We start from the raw sequence: 16,585 nt of genomic DNA, 5'->3' as shown, positions 1-16,585 counted from the left end.
CCTGCGCTTGGCTCTCCAGAGCCTGGGGTCCCGCTGCCTCCTTCAGGATGACTTGGGAGTGAACGGACAGGATTCCAGAGGTGGCCTAGTGCCCGCTGCCTGACTTCTGATCCCAGCTCCACCTGTCACTGGCTGTGTGGCCTGGCAGGTGCTAGCTGTCAGTGTGCCTGCCAAGTGGAGACAATACTTGCACCGGCTGCAGGAGTGAATCGTTAGCAGTGCGCTCAGGACACTGCTAAGGAAAACACAGGGTCGGTTAAGCCTGCGCCCGCAAGGCCGGCATCTTCTATGGGCACAGATTCCGGTCCCCGCCGCTCCACTTCCCATCCAGCTCCCTGCTAAGACACGTGAAAGAGCAGCGGGAGACGACCCAAGTGCTTGGGCCCCTGCGCGCCCTGGGAGGAGTGGGTGGAGCGCCTGGCTCCTGGCTTCAGCCTGGCGCAGCTCCGGCCTCTATAGCCACCTGGGGGAGTGAACCAACAGACGGAAGTTCTCTCTAACTCTTCCTTTCAAAAAAAGAAAGAAGGAAAAAAGAAAAAACATACAGCCAGAGTGTAAAGAAAAAGAAATGGCTCGAGGCTCCTGTCACCCTGTGACCTCACTGTCCCGCCTCCGGGATCCGCACTGCCCCTGAGCTTGGACTCGGCCCCCGGGAACCTCCACGGAACCTCCATGGCACAGGAAGCGGCTGACTGGGGCCAGGGTCTCCCGGAGCCTAGGGCACATAGGCCTGGGCACCCAGCGGGGCTGCCTGGACCTGGACTGTCGCCTGGGAGGGGCTGAAGATTTTCTTTAATACCAGTGACTTCCTCAGCCTGGAGAGTTTCCCTGGGGCTTCCTCCTTGCCAGGGGCCCAGTGACCTCCCCTGGGGTCCGACACTCTCACCACAGCAGCCGGCACCTGCCCTGACTGGTGTCAAGTGCCCCGCTGCCCCTGCCAGCCAGGCCTCTCCAAGTCCCAAGCCCTCTCAACCCTCCCTTCGCTGGCCTCACCACTTCCTGTCCTGCAGCTTCTGTCCCCATCCGAGCTGTAGACTCCACCCCTTCCCAGGCACACGGAGAGGGTCTGTCTCCCAGCCCTTCCCCCCATTACAGTGCCAAGCCCACGTGACTTGCAGGCCACTTCCTCCTCCTGGGAGACCCCTCTCTCCCTTGTTGTCTAATCAGCAGCGAATCCTGAATCCCCACGCGGGAGACCCAGCTGCCCACCACCCTAGCAGACGGAGCCTAGCAGCAGGAATGGGAGGAGGCGTGGTTGCTGGGCGCCTTCCCTGGCCTCAGTGGCTGAGGCCGCTGTGGGCTGAAGACAGCAGTTGCCCCCTGTGACACCTGCGGGGCCTGGGGACTGCTGGGTAGGGCCATGGCCCCGACCCCGGACACGTGGCTTCCTTCCTGGGCTGTGTTTGCCTGGCGAACTCCGCCTGCTCCACTGCCCCTGAAGAGGGGCATGAAGACCGTGCTAAGGGACCCTGAGCCAGGCGGGTCCTCTGCCCCCTCCTCAGACGCTGGGGAGGAAACAGGGCAGGCTCAGTGGGCCCTTTCCAAGCCCCGCCTACACCCGCCCCCCACTTTGGGGCTCCCTGCCTTCGTGGGGTTCTCCCTCTGCTCTCTGCTCTCGGCTCAGCGTCCCCTGCCCCAGCAGACTTCGCGGGGTGGTCTACCAGGAGGAGGTGCCCTCTGGTTTCCCCGGGAGCACCCCACTTCCTAAAACTCATGGTGCACTGGAACAGGTTGGGGGGCGATGCGTCCGGGCGACCACAGCTAAATTCAGCGCACCGGGATTCTCCTGCAAGATGGAGCAGTCTGACCCCAGCCTGGAGCCCGCACGTCCACTCTGCAACCCTCTGCTCCTGAAGCTGTTTTATTTCCTTGACCAGCAGAGACACACGAGAGGGAGGGATGGGGAACTCTTCTCCGCTGGTTCAATCCCCAAGTACCCACCAAATCCGGGCCTCCCACGTGGGTGGCAAGAACCCACTGTCAGCTCCCAGGGCGCACGTTGGCAGGGAGCTGGGACTGGAAACAGAGCTGGGGAGCAAACCCAGGGACCCCAAAAAGGAACACTGGTGTCTCACTGTGCACCAAACACGGCCGTGCACTAAGTATCCAGGACTGTTAAAGCGAGACAAGGCAGCCCGGGGAAGGGGCTGTGGGAGGCGGGCGGGGAGGCAGGGCTGGGGGCCGCGGGGCCCTTCCACACCCTGCTGGCCAGGCTCTTCCTTCTCCCTCAACACCCAGCTTACAGGACACTTCCTCCGAGAAGCCCTCCCTGCTGTGTCTACAGCCCTTCTCCCAGGTTGAGTCCTGTTTCCCGGTCTCCTGGGCTGCCCTCATGAGAGTCCCAACCAAAGTGTGTGTGAGTGTGTGTGTCTGTGAGTATGTGTGTCAGTGTGTGTATGTATGAGTGTGTGTGTCTGTGTCTGAGTGTGTGTCTGTGTGTCTGTGTGTCCATGTGTCTGTGTGTCTGTCTCCCCTCACCCCCCATGACTGTGGACGACCCGAGGGCAGGGGGAAGAGACCCTGGCACAGAGCAGGTGTTCAGGGAATGCAGGAATGATTGAGGGTGAGTGTGTGAGTGTGTCTGTGTGTGAGTGTGAGTGTGTGTATGTGTGTGTGAGTGTGTCTGTGTGTGAGTGTGAGTGTGTGTATGTGTGTGTGAGTGTGTCTGTGTGAGTGTGTATGTGTGTGTGAGTGTGTATGTCTGTGTGTGAGTGTGAGTGTGTGTATGTGTGAGTGTGTGTGAGTGTGTGTATGTGTGTGTATGTGTGAGTGTGTGTCTGTGTGTGAGTGTGAGTGTGTGTTTCTGTGTGTGAGTGTGAGTGTGTGTCTGTGTGTGAGTGTGTGTGAGTGTGTGTCTGTGTGTGAGTGTGAGTGTGTGTGTCTGTGTGTGAGTGTGAGTGTGTGTCTGTGTGTGAGTGTGTGTATGTGTGAGTGTGTGTCTGTGTGTGAGTGTGAGTGTGTGTATGTGTGTGAGTGTGTGTCTGTGTGTGAGTGTGTGTATATGTGTGTGAGTGTGTCTCTGTGTGAGTGTGAGTGTGTATGTGTGTGTGTGTGTCTGTGTGAGTGTGTGTCTCTGTGTGAGTGTGTGTGTGTGAGTGTGTGAGTGTGTCTGTGTGTGAGTGTGAGTGTGTGTATGTGTGTGTGAGTGTGTGTCTGTGTGAGTGTGTGTGTGAGGCTGCGCTGGCACAGAGCAGGTGTTCGGGGAATGCAGGAATGATTGAGGGTGAGTGTGTGAGTGTGTCTGTGTGTGAGTGTGAGTGTGTGTCTGTGTGTGAGTGTGTGTATGTGTGTGTATGTGTGTGAGTGTGTGTCTGTGTGAGTGTGTCTGTGTGTGTATGTGTGTGAGTATGTGTATGTCTGTGTGAGTGTGTGTGTGAGGCTGTGTGTGAGTGTGAGTGTGTGTATGTGTGTGAGTGTGTGTCTGTGTGAGTGTGTGTATGTGTGTGTGAGTGTGTGTCTGTGTGTGAGTGTGTGAGTGTGTCTGTGTGTGAGTGTGAGGCTGCGCTGGCGCAGAGCAGGTGTTCGGGGAATGCAGGAATGATTGAGGGTGAGTGTGTGAGTGTGTCTGTGTGTGAGTGTGAGTGTGTGAGTGTGTGTGTGAGTGTGTCTGTGTGACTGTGTGAGTGTGTGTGTGAGTGTGTGTCTGTGTGAGTGTGTGTCTCTGTGTGAGTGTGTGTATGTGTGTGTGAGTGTGTGTCTGTGTGTGAGTGTGTCTGTGTGTGAGTGTGTGAGTGTGTCTGTGTGTGAGTGTGTGTCTGTGTGAGTGTGTGTGAGGCTGCGCTGGCGCAGAGCAGGTGTTCGGGGAATGCAGGAATGATTGAGGGTGAGTGTGTGAGTGTGTCTGTGTGTGAGTGTGTGTATGTGTGTGAGTGTGTCTGTGTGTGAGTGTGAGTGTGTGTATGTGTGTGTGAGTGTGTGTCTGTGTGTGAGTGTGTCTGTGTGTGAGTGTGTGTATGTGAGTGTGTGTCTGTGTGTGAGTGTGAGTGTGTGAGTGTGTGTGAGTGTGTCTGTGTGAGTGTGTGTGAGTGTGTGTCTGTGTGTGAGTGTGAGTGTGTGAGTGTGTGTGTGAGTGTGTGTGAGTGTGTGTCTGTGTGTGAGTGTGTGTCTGTGTGTGCGTGTGTGTCTGTGTGAGTGTGTGTGTGAGGCTGTGCTGGCACAGAGCAGGTGTTCGGGGAGTGCAGGAATGACTGAGGGTGAGTGTGTGAGTGTGTCTGTGTGTGAGTGTGAGTGTGTGTATGTGTGTGAGTGTGTGTCTGTGTGAGTGTGTCTGTGTGTGAGTGTGTCTGTGTGTGAGTGTGAGTGTGTGTATGTGTGTGAGTGTGTGTCTGTGTGAGTGTGTCTGTGTGTGAGTGTGTCTGTGTGTGAGTGTGTCTGTGTGAGTGTGTGTGTCTGTGTGAGTGTGTGAGTGTGTCTGTGTGTGTGAGTGTGTGTATGTGTGTGTGAGTGTGTGTCTGTGTGAGTGTGTGTGTGAGGCTGTGCTGGCACAGAGCAGGTGTTCGGGGAGTGCAGGAATGATTGAGGGTGAGTGTGTGAGTGTGTCTGTGTGTGAGTGTGTGTCTGTGTGTGAGTGTGTGTCTGTGTGAGTGTGTGTGTGAGGCTGTGCTGGCACAGAGCAGGTGTTCGGGGAATGCAGGAATGATTGAGGGTGAGTGTGTGAGTGTGTCTGTGTGTGAGTGTGAGTGTGTGTATGTGTGTGAGTGTGTGTCTGTGTGAGTGTGTGTGTGAGGCTGCGCTGGCACAGAGCAGGTGTTCGGGGAGTGCAGGAATGACTGAGGGTGAGTGCAGGCGCTGAACCGCGGAGTGAGCTGCGCTGGGCTGAGGCCAGGCCGAGGAAGTGGCCAGTCCCCGGCAGCTCGGCAGCTGTGGAAGGCCGGAGTCCAAGGGCACGGGGCGTGAGCAGGGCCCAGCCTTTGGCCGCCGTGGCCAATCGCACTTTGCCACACTTACTGCTGGCTGTTTATCTGCCCCAGTGCCCAGAATCCTGTGACCCAGCGCCGGTGCCGCCTGGCGAGGGGGCGTCGGCCACACCTCCTCTCACGCCTCTGCAGCCTTGCCCAGCGGCAGAGCCCACAGCTCTGCCTTCTCTCCCTTTCTTATTGAATCTTTATTATACAAAGAGAGAGGGAGACAAAGAAGGAAAGGGTCTTCCATCCGCTGGTTCACTCCCCAAATGGCTGCTCTGGCCGGGGCTGGGCCAGGCAGGAGCCTGGAGCTCCGTTCAGGTCTCCCGTGTGCGTGGCAGGGGCCCAAGCACTTGGGCCACGTCCGCTGCTTTCCCAGGCACGTGCGCAGGGAGCGGGATCGGAAGTGGGGCAGGTGTTCGGGGACTGGAACGGGAGCTCCTATGTGAGGACGGCACCGCAGGCCAGCGCGCCACAGCGCCAGCCCCACTGCCTCTTGCTTTATAAAGATTTATTTTATTTATTTGAAAGGCAGAGACATGGAGACAGAAGGAGAGACAGCGAGGTCTCCCATCTGCTGGTTCTCTCCCCAAATGGCTGCAACAGGCAGGGCCGGGCCAGGTCGAAACCAGGAGCCTGGAGTCTCATCTGGGTCTCCCACGCGGGTGCAGGGGCCCAAGCACTTGGGCCGTCCCCTGCTGCTTTCCAGGCCACAGCAGGGAGCTGGATGGGAAGCCGTGTGTGTGTGTGTGTGTGTGTGTGCGTGCTGCTGTGCTCCAAGGGCTGCAGCAAGTTGAACATTAACCCTGGTGAATGATTCCAGCTAAGCCAACACACCTTATCGCTGGGGAGCAGCAGTGGCCGCCCGCTGACTCAGAGCCCAGGGCAGCCTGGCACTGCCTGCCGCGGCGGGCATGGCGGGAGGGGGCTCTGGCCGCCAGGCAGGGCAGCCCTGCTCCTGGCCTGGACTCATGCGCACCTCTGCCTCCAGTTGGCTGTGGGATCCTTGGCGAGTCGCTGCCCCGTCCCTGTGTACAGCGAGCATCCTGGCCCCGTCTGCTGTGGCCTCCCAGGCTGGCTGGGCCGCAGCTGGGGCTGGATTCGGTGAAGATGGGAAAACACCAGCTTTGGAATCAGATTCCAGGAAGGAACTGCGCACGAGTGCCGGGCGCCCCCGCGGGCCACACTGAGCGGCCCCCGTCTTCTGCGTTGGACTTGAGCCCCAGGGAGGCAGCCGCTGGCTCCCTTGTGCAGAACCAGGAGCCGAGGCCCAGGCAGGGACAGCTGCCGCGTTAGGAAGTGATGGAGGCCGATGGGCTCTGAGGATGCCTGGCCAGGGCCCTTGTGGCAAGGCCAACGCTCCACCCCACCCCACCCCACCCCTGCAGTCTCCCTGGGGCCCCAGGCCAGGCCTTTTGACACCTCCCAGACTGTCCCCAGCCCTCACTGAAGACCTTCCTTGGACACCTCTGCACATGTCCACTGCGTCTCTGCCCTTGGGTCCATGAGCTCCTATCCATCCCTCAGGACCCCACTTCATTTTGCCTCCTCCACAAAGCCTGCCTTCGTTTCCCAGTAAAACCAGGGGCACTCTCTGTGTATCCACATTTCTCCCAAAGCATTTACCACATACTTTTTGTGATTTTTATGCATTTGGGAAAGTGTGGGTTTGATTCACCACTGTCCAGTGTCCAGCACCTACTTGGCAGTCAAAGAAGGAAGGTGGTCGAGGGGGCAGGTGAACCCAAGGAGCCCTGCGGCTGTCAGAGAGGGCCAGGGTTAGCGGAGGCGGCCTGACTCGGCTGACCAAGAAGCATCCGCCAGAGAGAGAAAGGGCTAGAACGAGTTTGCATCCGTGGCCGCTGTTGGCGGCCATCGAGAGCAGCTCTGGGGCCAGGCGCAGGAGAGCAGGTGTCAGCTGGTGTGGGCAGAGAGGAGGCCTGCTAGGCGTGACGGCCCCTGGAGGTGGCACGTCTGGGACTTGCCCAGCCCTTGTCACCCTGCTTCACCAGTGAGAAACGAGGCTCAGGAGAGGAAGCGCTCGCCCAGCTGGGTGAGGACAGGTGCCAAGAGCCGCCTTCGGCCCACGCCCTCAGCACGGCCCGGCCCCTGCAGCTGGGGGTGGGCGTCAGGGCAGCCGCCCAGTGCCAGTCTGGTTGGGCCATTTCCTGGGTCAGCTCGGGTCCCCTTGGAAGCTGGCAAGGCCCCGAACTTCCGCTCCCTTCTTACCCCCAGAGGAGCAATGCGGTCTGACCGGCAGGAGGAGGAAGTGAGAGGAACTGTGTGGTCCGGTCGCTCGCCCGGGGAGAGGCCTGAGCCGGTCTGCTGGGGGCTGGGAGGGAAGTCTCCCTGGGACTCCTGCCACCTGCTGTTACGGGCACAGCCAGTGTCCAGCTCCCCTCTGCACGAAAGTGAGGCTGAGGGACAAGCCAGTTCCCCGACCACACCCACGTGAGTACCACGTGGCCAAAGTGTGACCTGCTTTTAACAGACAAGCTTCTAAGAATACATCGATTTTTTTAAAGGTTTATTTATTTGAAAGGTGGAGAGAAAAGGACAGAGTTCACTCTCCCCAAACGGCTGCAACAGCCAGGGCTGGGCCAGGAGCTTCTTCCAGGTCTCCCACGCGGGTGCAGGGGCCCAAGCACTTGGGGCATCCTCTGCTGCTTTCCCAGGCCACAGCAGAGAGCTGGATAGGAAGAGGAGCAGCCGGGACTTAAACCCACGCCCATAAGGGATCCTGGCACTGCTGGCTCCCCTAGCAGGTATCTTAACCGCTCTAATTTTTAGGACAACAAAAGAAAACTCCCAAACAAGGCTAATCCCTGGCCCCTGGCCAAGAAAAATGTGTCGGGCTGCAGCGAGGCAGGAGGGACGCTCGGGTTTTGCTGGGGTCCCTGGGCAGGCGGGGCCGAGTGAGGCCACGGCCCTCTCAGGCTGCACACTCGCAGCTCCGTCTCCCATTTCTCCAGCACCCAGCGGGTGTGGGGCACGTTGCTTATCTGCACTTCTCCTAGGCCCTCAGAGCTGCACGGAAGGCAGGCACAGGGCAGCGACTGCTGATGTCACTGAAAGCTTAGGGGACAGACGTCCAGAATGGCTCCGGCGCAGGTGGGGCCGTGGGCGGGGCTGTGGGCCGCACCTGAGCTCCGCTGAGGCTCCAGGCAGAGCGGTGACCCTGCAGGCTGGGGCTCACCTCTGGCTCTGCCACCTGCCACCGCTGTGCGGCCTTGGGCAGGCTGCCTCGGCTCCTTGGTTAAGAACACGCTCACAGGGCAGACCTCGTACGTCCCGCCTGGAGTACCTGCCACCCAGCTCCCTGGTAGATGCATCCTGGGCGGCTCTATTGCCTGAGCTCCTGCCACCCCAGTGGGAGACCAGGCTGGAGTTCCTGGCTCCTGGCTTGGCCTGCTGTGACAGTCATTTGGGAAGTGAACCAGCGATGGAAGAACTGTCTCTCAAATAAATAAAAACCAGCTTCACTTGAGAGATGCCAGACCTGTCTGCTCAGGGCCTCCGGCGGGGCCAGCGCCTGGGGAGTCCAAGCAGGCCCAGCAAAGCTCCACCTCTCCCCGGAGCAGCCTCGGCAGCAGGGCGGGCCCAGTCCCAAGGACAGAAGTCACATCTCAAAGAACTCAGGCATCTGCCTGGGAGAACGGGGGTCTGGCAAGGCTGCTCTCTCAGCACACACCAAAGCCACCACGGCGAGCCGGCCTCTGGCCTCCCGGTCAGCAGCTCTCCAACTGCTCCCACGACTCTCCGTAAGCCTACCGCCCGGGGATCTATCCTGATGCTCATTTTAAAAAAGATTTCTTATTTATTTCAGAGGCAGATTTACAGAGACGAGACAAAGACTGGTCTTCCATCCGCTGGTTCACTCCCCAAATGGCTGCCAACAGCTGGAGCTGCGCCGATCCAAAGCCAGGAGCCAGGTGCTGCTTCTGGGTCTCTCCCACCAGTGCAAGGGCCCAAGCACTTGGGGCCATCTTCTGCTGCCTTCCCAGGCCATTAGCAGGGAGCTGGATCGGAAGAGGAGCGGCTGGGACTCGAACCGGTGGCCATACGGGGTGCTGGCGCCATATGTGGAGGCTTAGCCTGCTATGCCACAGCGCTGGCCCCGGTGCTCACTCTAAAAAAGAATCAAACCCCACTCTTGCGGCCCAGCATTGTGGCGCGGTGGGTTACGCTGTGGCTTGCAAAGCGGGCATCCCGTACCCTAGCACTAGCTCAAGTCCTGGCTGCTCTGCGTCCTACCCGGCTCCCTGCCAACCTGCCTGGGAAGGCAGCACGGGCTCTGCAGCAGACCCTACGACGCGGTGCCCGTCGGGATGAGTCGGCGTTTGCCGAGCGAGGCACACGAGGGCCCTGGGCTCCGTGCCGGAGTCAGGCTGAAAGCAGCTGGCACAGCCCTGCACGCACGGCGGTGGTGCCCCCCGCAGGCTGGTCCGGCCTGCACCACTGCCCCCATCCTGACCCCTGACCTGAGGCAGACCCTCGTGTCAGCGGCCACACGGCCTTCTGACCAAGAAAAGCAGCTGGGCATGCTGCGGCTCAGTGGGGCTCCCCAGGTGTCCAGAGCCGGAGAGCCCCAGGTGCCCGCTTCCTAGGGCCCGTTCCTCCCAAGGGGGTTCTGCTGCCACGAAGTAGGAAAAGGACGGCCCGAGGCCACTTCTGTCCCAGCAAGGAGGGAAAAGCCAACCAGAGCCCATGGGCCGGGCGGCACAGCTGTGCTGAGCGGGGGCGGGGGGCGGGCTTCATGCGCGTGGTCCCTCCGAGAGCCCGGGCCATCGGGGGAGGGGGTCCGCAGCTTCGGGCCTGGCACACCCTGCCGCCGCCGCCTTCTCACATACAGTGCACACCGTCACATCGTTTTAATTTCCGAATTTATTAAAATGATTAACCTCAATACTGCAAGTGCATGTACAAAATATTTGTAAAAAATGTTTTTAATGAAACGTTAAAGAACTTACCTCAAATGCTGAAAAAGTCCTTTTTCATTCTTTCAGTACAAGGAATACATTGTATCTCAAAAGTATTACAACTCAGCAAAAACAATTTAAAACAGCAATTTGAAAAAATGATTGAAAACTGAATACATAGATTATTTCTATGATCGCTTCTAATTCTTACAAGGTCAACATCTTCACCAATCATTGCATAAGCTCAAGCTGAGAGTTTTATTGAACGCAACCTCTTCCAAACTGGTCCGCGGCGTGGACTGCTCCCGCTCGCCAGCCGCTGCGAGGCCCCTGCCTGGAACGGAATGAGGTCACCCCAGCGGCTGTCCACTCCGGAGGGGCAGCGCCTGTCGTCCCCGAGCGCCCCTGTTCTGAGAGCATTGGAGGGTCAGCCTCGAACGCCGAGGCCACAGCAACATCACACACACATCATAAATAAGTTAGGAAAGCTAAACTTACGGATGGAGAAAAACGGGCCGTGTGTGACTACGTCTTCAGGACGCACAGTCCGCAGTGGCGCAGGGGTGGCTTCCCAGCCTCGGGCGGCCGTCCTTGGGCCCCCGGACACAGGCTCTGCTTGGCTAGGGTGGCCGGGAGCCTGGACGCGGTCTGTAAAGTGCTCCAGGTGCGTGGAGGGGTGACCCTCGAGGCGGGGACAGGGGGTGTGCGCGTGGCGGGCGTCTACCTCGTGCTCCCGAGCTAATACCTGAGGAACCAGACTGCAGCTGACAAACTGGGAGGCTGTGCCCCCACAGAAGCAACGCCTGGAGCACGCGAGGGGAGCGATCCGAATGTCAGGAACTCGTTGTGTTCAGGAACCTCGGTTCTGCTTGGCTCCTGACAAGTGCGGCTCGCAGGCCCTGCCTCCGGGGCTGTCCCTCGCCCCCGGGCGCCAGACCGCACGTGCCCACGCCCAGGGACGAGGGGCCCACTGGGCTCAAACAGCCCTTACGGTTCTATATTCCCCAATTCTTTGTCCAACGATTTGTAAAATAAACCAGAGAAATGAGAGCCTGGTATCGAACGTAAGTAGTAATCAAAAATTTGCTCATTAAATTAAACATTTCTCAAAGTGCTTCAAAAAAAAAAAAAAAACAGATTAGATCTGACTCCTCTTTTTAACTGATAATATAGTCAAAAAATCTTTGATATTTTCATAATTAACTAACATAAGCCAAGAACTCCCACTGATGCAGTGCTTAGAACTATATATTTATAATTTCCTATTTTATTGGCATGGATATTTCTAAACTTAAAAACCTTCCTGGTAAGTTCTTTTAATTTCTTATGACAAAAAGTTCTCACAACACACAAATATTTACAACATATACATCGTTTTCAGCTCTTTACATTGAATTTCAGACAAAACATTTTTATAGGTTACCACAGAACAAAAGCTGTGACTCTTGTTTTTATTTCATAAACTATTATAAGTTAAAGTGAATAGATTCTTTAATATTCCTTGTAGCATTTTACAAGTGCAACAGAAAACTCAGAGAACCAAATCAAGACAGCTGTGAGTTCATTAGGTAAATGTCGCTTGTCGCCGTCACATTGTTCACAGCAAAGTTTTGAAAAAATAAGCACCAATCATTCTTGCAAAGAACAATTTTATCTAAAAGGGTTGAAAAGTGTTAAATACAAGGTCTTTAATTTACATGACAAGAATAAATACGCAGCACTGACTGGGCTGCACACCGCGCCCGCCCGTCACGCGCTGTGAGTTGTCACGTGGGGCTTCCTTTTTCTCTCTCTTTTTTTTTGGTTTTTAAAGAAATCAATCTGACTTCCAACCAATGGCTTGCTATGTTAACAAAGGCCACGAACAGTACACCTGGGCCCCCAAACAGTGTGAAACGGATCAAACTCCAACCGGGAAACACGGAGCAAATAAACCAAAGAGCCAAAGGTCATTGCTGGTGATACGAGCATATACTAGAAACCTTAATACGCTGCTACGATGATTAAATCCGTGTAGTCATATGTTACACAGTCAGCTGATGCTCCTAAAGTTAAAAAAAACAGAACACACAACTGTGTAGCCACACTGTTGTCCGCGTCCTGTGTGGAAAGTTGTTGTCACTGTACAACTTAGCTTGAGCCTTTATTTTTACAACAGGGCTTGACCTCTAGTTCAGGATTGCACGTAAGAAGGCGATTTAAGAAGTACGGTACAAATGTGCACACGGAGACGGGGGCGCAGCACGCTGTACACGTTCTACAGTTCGGTGCGCGGAGGGAGGTGCGCCCGCGCTCACGCGTTCAGCCGCAGAGACTGGTCCTCCCGTCTCCGCGAGGAGATGTCGATGTCTATGGAGTCCTTCCCCACGATGAGCCTCAGCCGCTTCGCGGGGGGCAGCGGGATGAAGTCGTCCTCGAAGTCGTCCGAGGACTCGTCCCCGTCCCCGCCCTCGGAGGACGAGGCCCCGGCGCTCTCCTCGTACTGGCCGTAGTCGTCCACGCCCACGCGCGACTCCAGCAGGGAGAGCGGGTCGCTGCAGCACACGCGGTTCTCGTGAGGCCCCTCCTCGTCCCGCTTCAGCTGGATCTTGAGCTTGGTGGCGCCGCTGCCCGAGCCGGCGCCGAAGCCGTTGTTGAGCTTGGCCACGTAGAGGCTGTTCTCGCGCTCGTGGTCCTTGCTCAGCTTGATGCTGATCTTGGAGGCGCTCACCGCGTCCCGCTCCTCGCCCGCCAGGCTGCTGCTGTCGTGGCGCCTGCGCAGGGTCAGCTTGGGGATGCCAGAGCTGTCCTCCAGCACCAGCTGGGCGTCGTAGCGCGTGGGCCGCCGCTTCTTCTTGCTCTTGGCAGGCCGGACGCTGTCTCTCGTCCTGAAGCCGTCCGGCGCCCCCGCGGCGCCCCCGCCTGGGGCGGTGCAGGCCGCGTGGCTGCCGGGCAGGCCGGCCGCGCCGCTGTGCTCGCCCGGCTCAGGGTGCGGCTCCGCCAGCCCTGGCGCCACGCCGTCTCCGCCGGGGGAGTCGTGCGCCGGGCTGCACTCGGCCGCCTGCGCCGGCGGCTTCCCCAGCTTTGCTTGCCGCGCCCTCTTCTTGGAGGGGCTGGCGTCGCCCTTCTGGCACCTTGCTTCTCCCTGCGGCGGCGTCTCAGGAGCCAGCTCCTCTTCCCGCACCACGGGCAGCTCCCCCGCCTGCTCGCCCGCGTCCGTGCCGGGCTCAGCCTCGCTGTGGCTACAGCCGTCCCCCGGGGCCGGCTCCAGCGGGATGTCAGAGGCCTCCTTCACACTGGCTCTCGTCCTCACGGAGCGCCTGGTGGGGTAGGCGCAGGGCGAGGCCTCCCCCTGCCAGCGAGCACCTCGGGCCGGGTTCTGTCTGTGCTCCCGCGCCGCGTGCCTGGTCAAGCACCCGCCCGCAGCGGCGGCCTGCGCCGGCCCCTCGGCCTCCTCCCCTTTCTTAATGGGCAAGTTCTTATAGAGAACGACTTTGGGCTCTTTAAGCACTAGGTTCCCCATCTCGAGCTTCCTCGAGGTGTTCTTCTGCTCCAGCCGCTTGCAATGATTTCGTAACTTTATCTTGGAAAGTAAAGGCTTCGCAGGCTTTTTCAGTCTCTTTGGTACCCTGGAATTATGTAAATGAGTTAGCTTGGATGAGGTAGAGCCGGAGGCTGGAGTTCTGGACACCGACGGCCTGGTTAACGTTCTGCTGTTGCTGCTCTTTCTCACACCAACTGAAGATTTTCGGTTAGAAGCTGCAAGGTTTAAAAAAAAAAAAAAAGTTGAAAAACAGCCTTGGTAACAGAAAATGTGTTCAACAAAGCAATGCCAAAATCTAGAATCCTAGCTAGACAATGCCGACTCTCCCGACGTGTGGGCACAGCCTTCGGCTCACGTTTGCAGCCCCCCAGCGCTGCCCCCCACGCTCGCACTCGTGAGCGCGTGGTTATAACGCAGCTTCTTCGTCTGCCAGATTACGTACTTCTCCTGATTTAGTCTCTTCCTGTGGAAGTTCCGAAAGAAAGCTACTAAAAGTCTTTTTTCCTTGACAGATTGTTCTTGAACTATAAAACTCAATGGAGTAAGTACATTATTTGGCCAGTAATACAAAACAAACATGTATTGCCAGTGGGTTGTATGAGAGAAAATCCACCGGGGCCGGCACTGTGGCGCAGTGGGTTAATGCCCTGGCCTGAAGCACCGGCAACCCATATGAGCGCTGGTTCGATACCCGGCTGCTCCAGTTCCAATCCAGCTCTCTGCTATGGCCTGGGAAAGCAGTGGAAGATGGCCCAAGTCCTTGGGCCCCTGCACCCACGTGGGAGACCTGGAAGAAGCTCCTGGCTCCGGATTGGCGCAGCTCCAGCTGTTTCGGCCAACTGGAGAGTGAACCAGCAGATGGAAGACCTCTCCCTCCCTCCCTCTCTCTACCTCTCCTCTCTCTGTGTAACTCTGACTTTCAAATAAATCTTAAAAAAAGAAAAAAGAAAATCCACCACAAAGGCTTCAAAGTGAGAAAGTCAGGTGAGAGCTGGGTGCTAGCATCCTGCCTGAGTGCAGGTTCGAGTCCCCGCTGCTCCACTTGAGACTCAGCCACCTGGACTCCTGTCTCTCACAGGGGAGACTCCAGGTGGAATTCCTGGCTCCTGCCTTTGGACTGCCCTAGGCCCGGCTGTGGCAGGCATCTGGGGAGTGAACCAGCAGGTAGATCTCTCCCTCTAAATAAGTCAGTCTTGGGGGGAGGGCGAGGGAGAGGACAGGACTATATCCTGAAGCAACACATGTAAGAGTATTTTTAAAAGTTCTTGAAAAATGGAATTAAAAGATAAATGCAGGGGCTGATGTTGTGGTGCAGTGGGAAGATTCTCTCTTCCCCTATCACTTTGCTTCTCAAATAAATAGATCTTTAAAAAAATTACTTGGGTGTCAACATTATTAAAATTCACGGTTTTCCACGACACACACTTGCATGTTCTGGAGGCTGTCAGTGTCAGCATTCTGAAAACAGAACTGTTCCCAGGGGACTGTCCACTCAGGAGAGCTGCAGGCACGTGGCCTGGCCTTCAGGGTCCCCTGCCATCAGCACACCCTGAGGGAACCACACCTCTGCTCCCAGGGACCAGGAGCCAAGGTGGCAGCGTCCTAGCAGGAAGGACACCCTGCCAACAGCACAGGCCACTCTCGGGGCCTCTTCCGAGACTCCAGCTCCTCTGCTGTCAGCACCGACTGTGTGCAGTCTGGGCCGTCGACAGTCTTGCACAGGCAGTTCCCTGTTACTTAGCTCCGTCAGCCCAAGCTGAAAACCTCTTCTCTGTCAAAACCCCCCTCTCCAAGTCGTCCACTCGGGAACCCGAGATCACTCAACAGAAACTGCGCGCTGCTGCAGGCCCACGGAGGACCAGGACCCCACAGGCCGCCTGTCGCCTCCAACATGCCGAGGGCTGAAGGGGCCATTGCTGAGCAAGCAGGAATACCGCATTCCCACCCGGCAGGCCCCGGGACGGGGACCGGCGCACACGCAACTTCACCGGCCCAGCAGTATCCGCAGCCAACCAGGGTCCGATCTCCGTGCGGGGGCTGCTCCTGAGGGCTCTGACAAGTGAGCGTCGTCTCATGCCCTGGACCTGTCCACACTACCTGCTAGTCGGGAGCTGTGCTGACGCTTCCCCAGCTTCCTCTAAGGGCGCGCGCGGAGGAGAGGCGTCCACACAGCCCCCGGCTTCCTCTGCTCACCCCATACCTCTTCAAGCACCCCTGCCAGCGTGGCGTCCAGCAGTGGCCTGGCATTCTGGGTCCCGCTGCCCCTCCGCTACCAACCGCTGCCTCGCGAGGAAACGCAGTGAACGCCGCGCCCCTCCTCTCCTCGCGGCCCCGGCCACTCTCGTTTCCTGGAGAAGCCCGCTTCTCCCCGTGCCATCGGCAGCTCTCCTCTCCTGGCTGTCCCTTCCGTCCCTGGCGCCCCCATGGTCCATCTGCAGGCCTCTGCCTGCTTTCCCCCGGCTACTTCACTAACAAGCTGCCGGCTCCCTGATCTTTTTTTTTGACAGGCAGTTATAAAAGACAGAGAGAAAGGTCTTCCTTTTCTGTTGGTTCACCCCCCAAATGGCTGCTACGGGGTGCCGGTGCCGCAGGCAGAGGATTAGCCAAGTGAGCCACGGCGCCGGCCCGCTCCCTGATCTTGATCCTCTCCTAAGGAGATGTCCATCATCCAGTGCCTACCGACACTCTCACGGCCACCGTTGGCCAACTACACTCAACTCACGGGTAAGCCTCCAAGCCACTCTTCCCGGCAGCGTGGGCACACCCCCTGCCCAGGCAGGGCCCGAGGCTCACCTCGACTTCTCCGGATGGCCCATCCACTCAACTGGCACTGCCTGTGGAGTCCCCACCCTGTCATCTCATCCCAAATGCTACCAGCTCCCGCTGCACTGTGGCAGCTTGGCTCCCTCTCCCACCTTTCCCCACAATCCCTCCACACACAGCCAGAAATATCCCTGGTGCCCATCAGGTCACTTCCGGGTTCGGCTTTCAACAGTCTCGTGACCGGAGAATGAGTGCAGTGGTCACCTAGTCACACCCTCTCACCCTGCCCATGGGGAGCGCTCACCTCCCATCTTCCCCTGTCCACAAACCCATACCGGAGTCCCCTCTCTGAGGACGCTCCGCTCAGCCAGCCCCTCCCCTTGGGGAGCTGACAGCCCTGTGCAGCGCCCGGCAGGCCTTGCCGAGTGGGCGCCCCATGCTGCCCCACAGCGCCCAGGACTCTTCACTCGGCACTTGCT

General features: G+C 58.0%; 1 protein-coding gene across 4 annotated transcripts in view; it reads right to left on the bottom strand.

The window, feature by feature from the left end:
- Positions 1 to 9,787: 9,787 nt before the first annotated feature.
- KMT5B (lysine methyltransferase 5B) overlaps positions 9,788 to 16,585 on the bottom strand; it is a 69,252-nt gene continuing 62,454 nt past the window's right edge. For all 4 annotated transcript variants that reach the window (XM_062195711.1, XM_062195713.1, XM_062195712.1 and 1 more), the window contains exon 11: positions 9,788 to 13,558. In XM_062195711.1, the coding sequence (XP_062051695.1) occupies positions 12,114 to 13,558 (1,445 nt within the window). In that variant the 3' untranslated portion in view covers positions 9,788 to 12,113. The remainder of the gene's footprint in view (positions 13,559 to 16,585) is intronic.

This window comes from Lepus europaeus, chromosome 7, assembly GCF_033115175.1.
Source record: "Lepus europaeus isolate LE1 chromosome 7, mLepTim1.pri, whole genome shotgun sequence".
NCBI classification, from domain to species: domain Eukaryota; kingdom Metazoa; phylum Chordata; class Mammalia; order Lagomorpha; family Leporidae; genus Lepus; species Lepus europaeus.
Note: the sequence above shows the minus strand (reverse complement) of the source record. Positions and strands in the feature narration are given on the sequence as shown.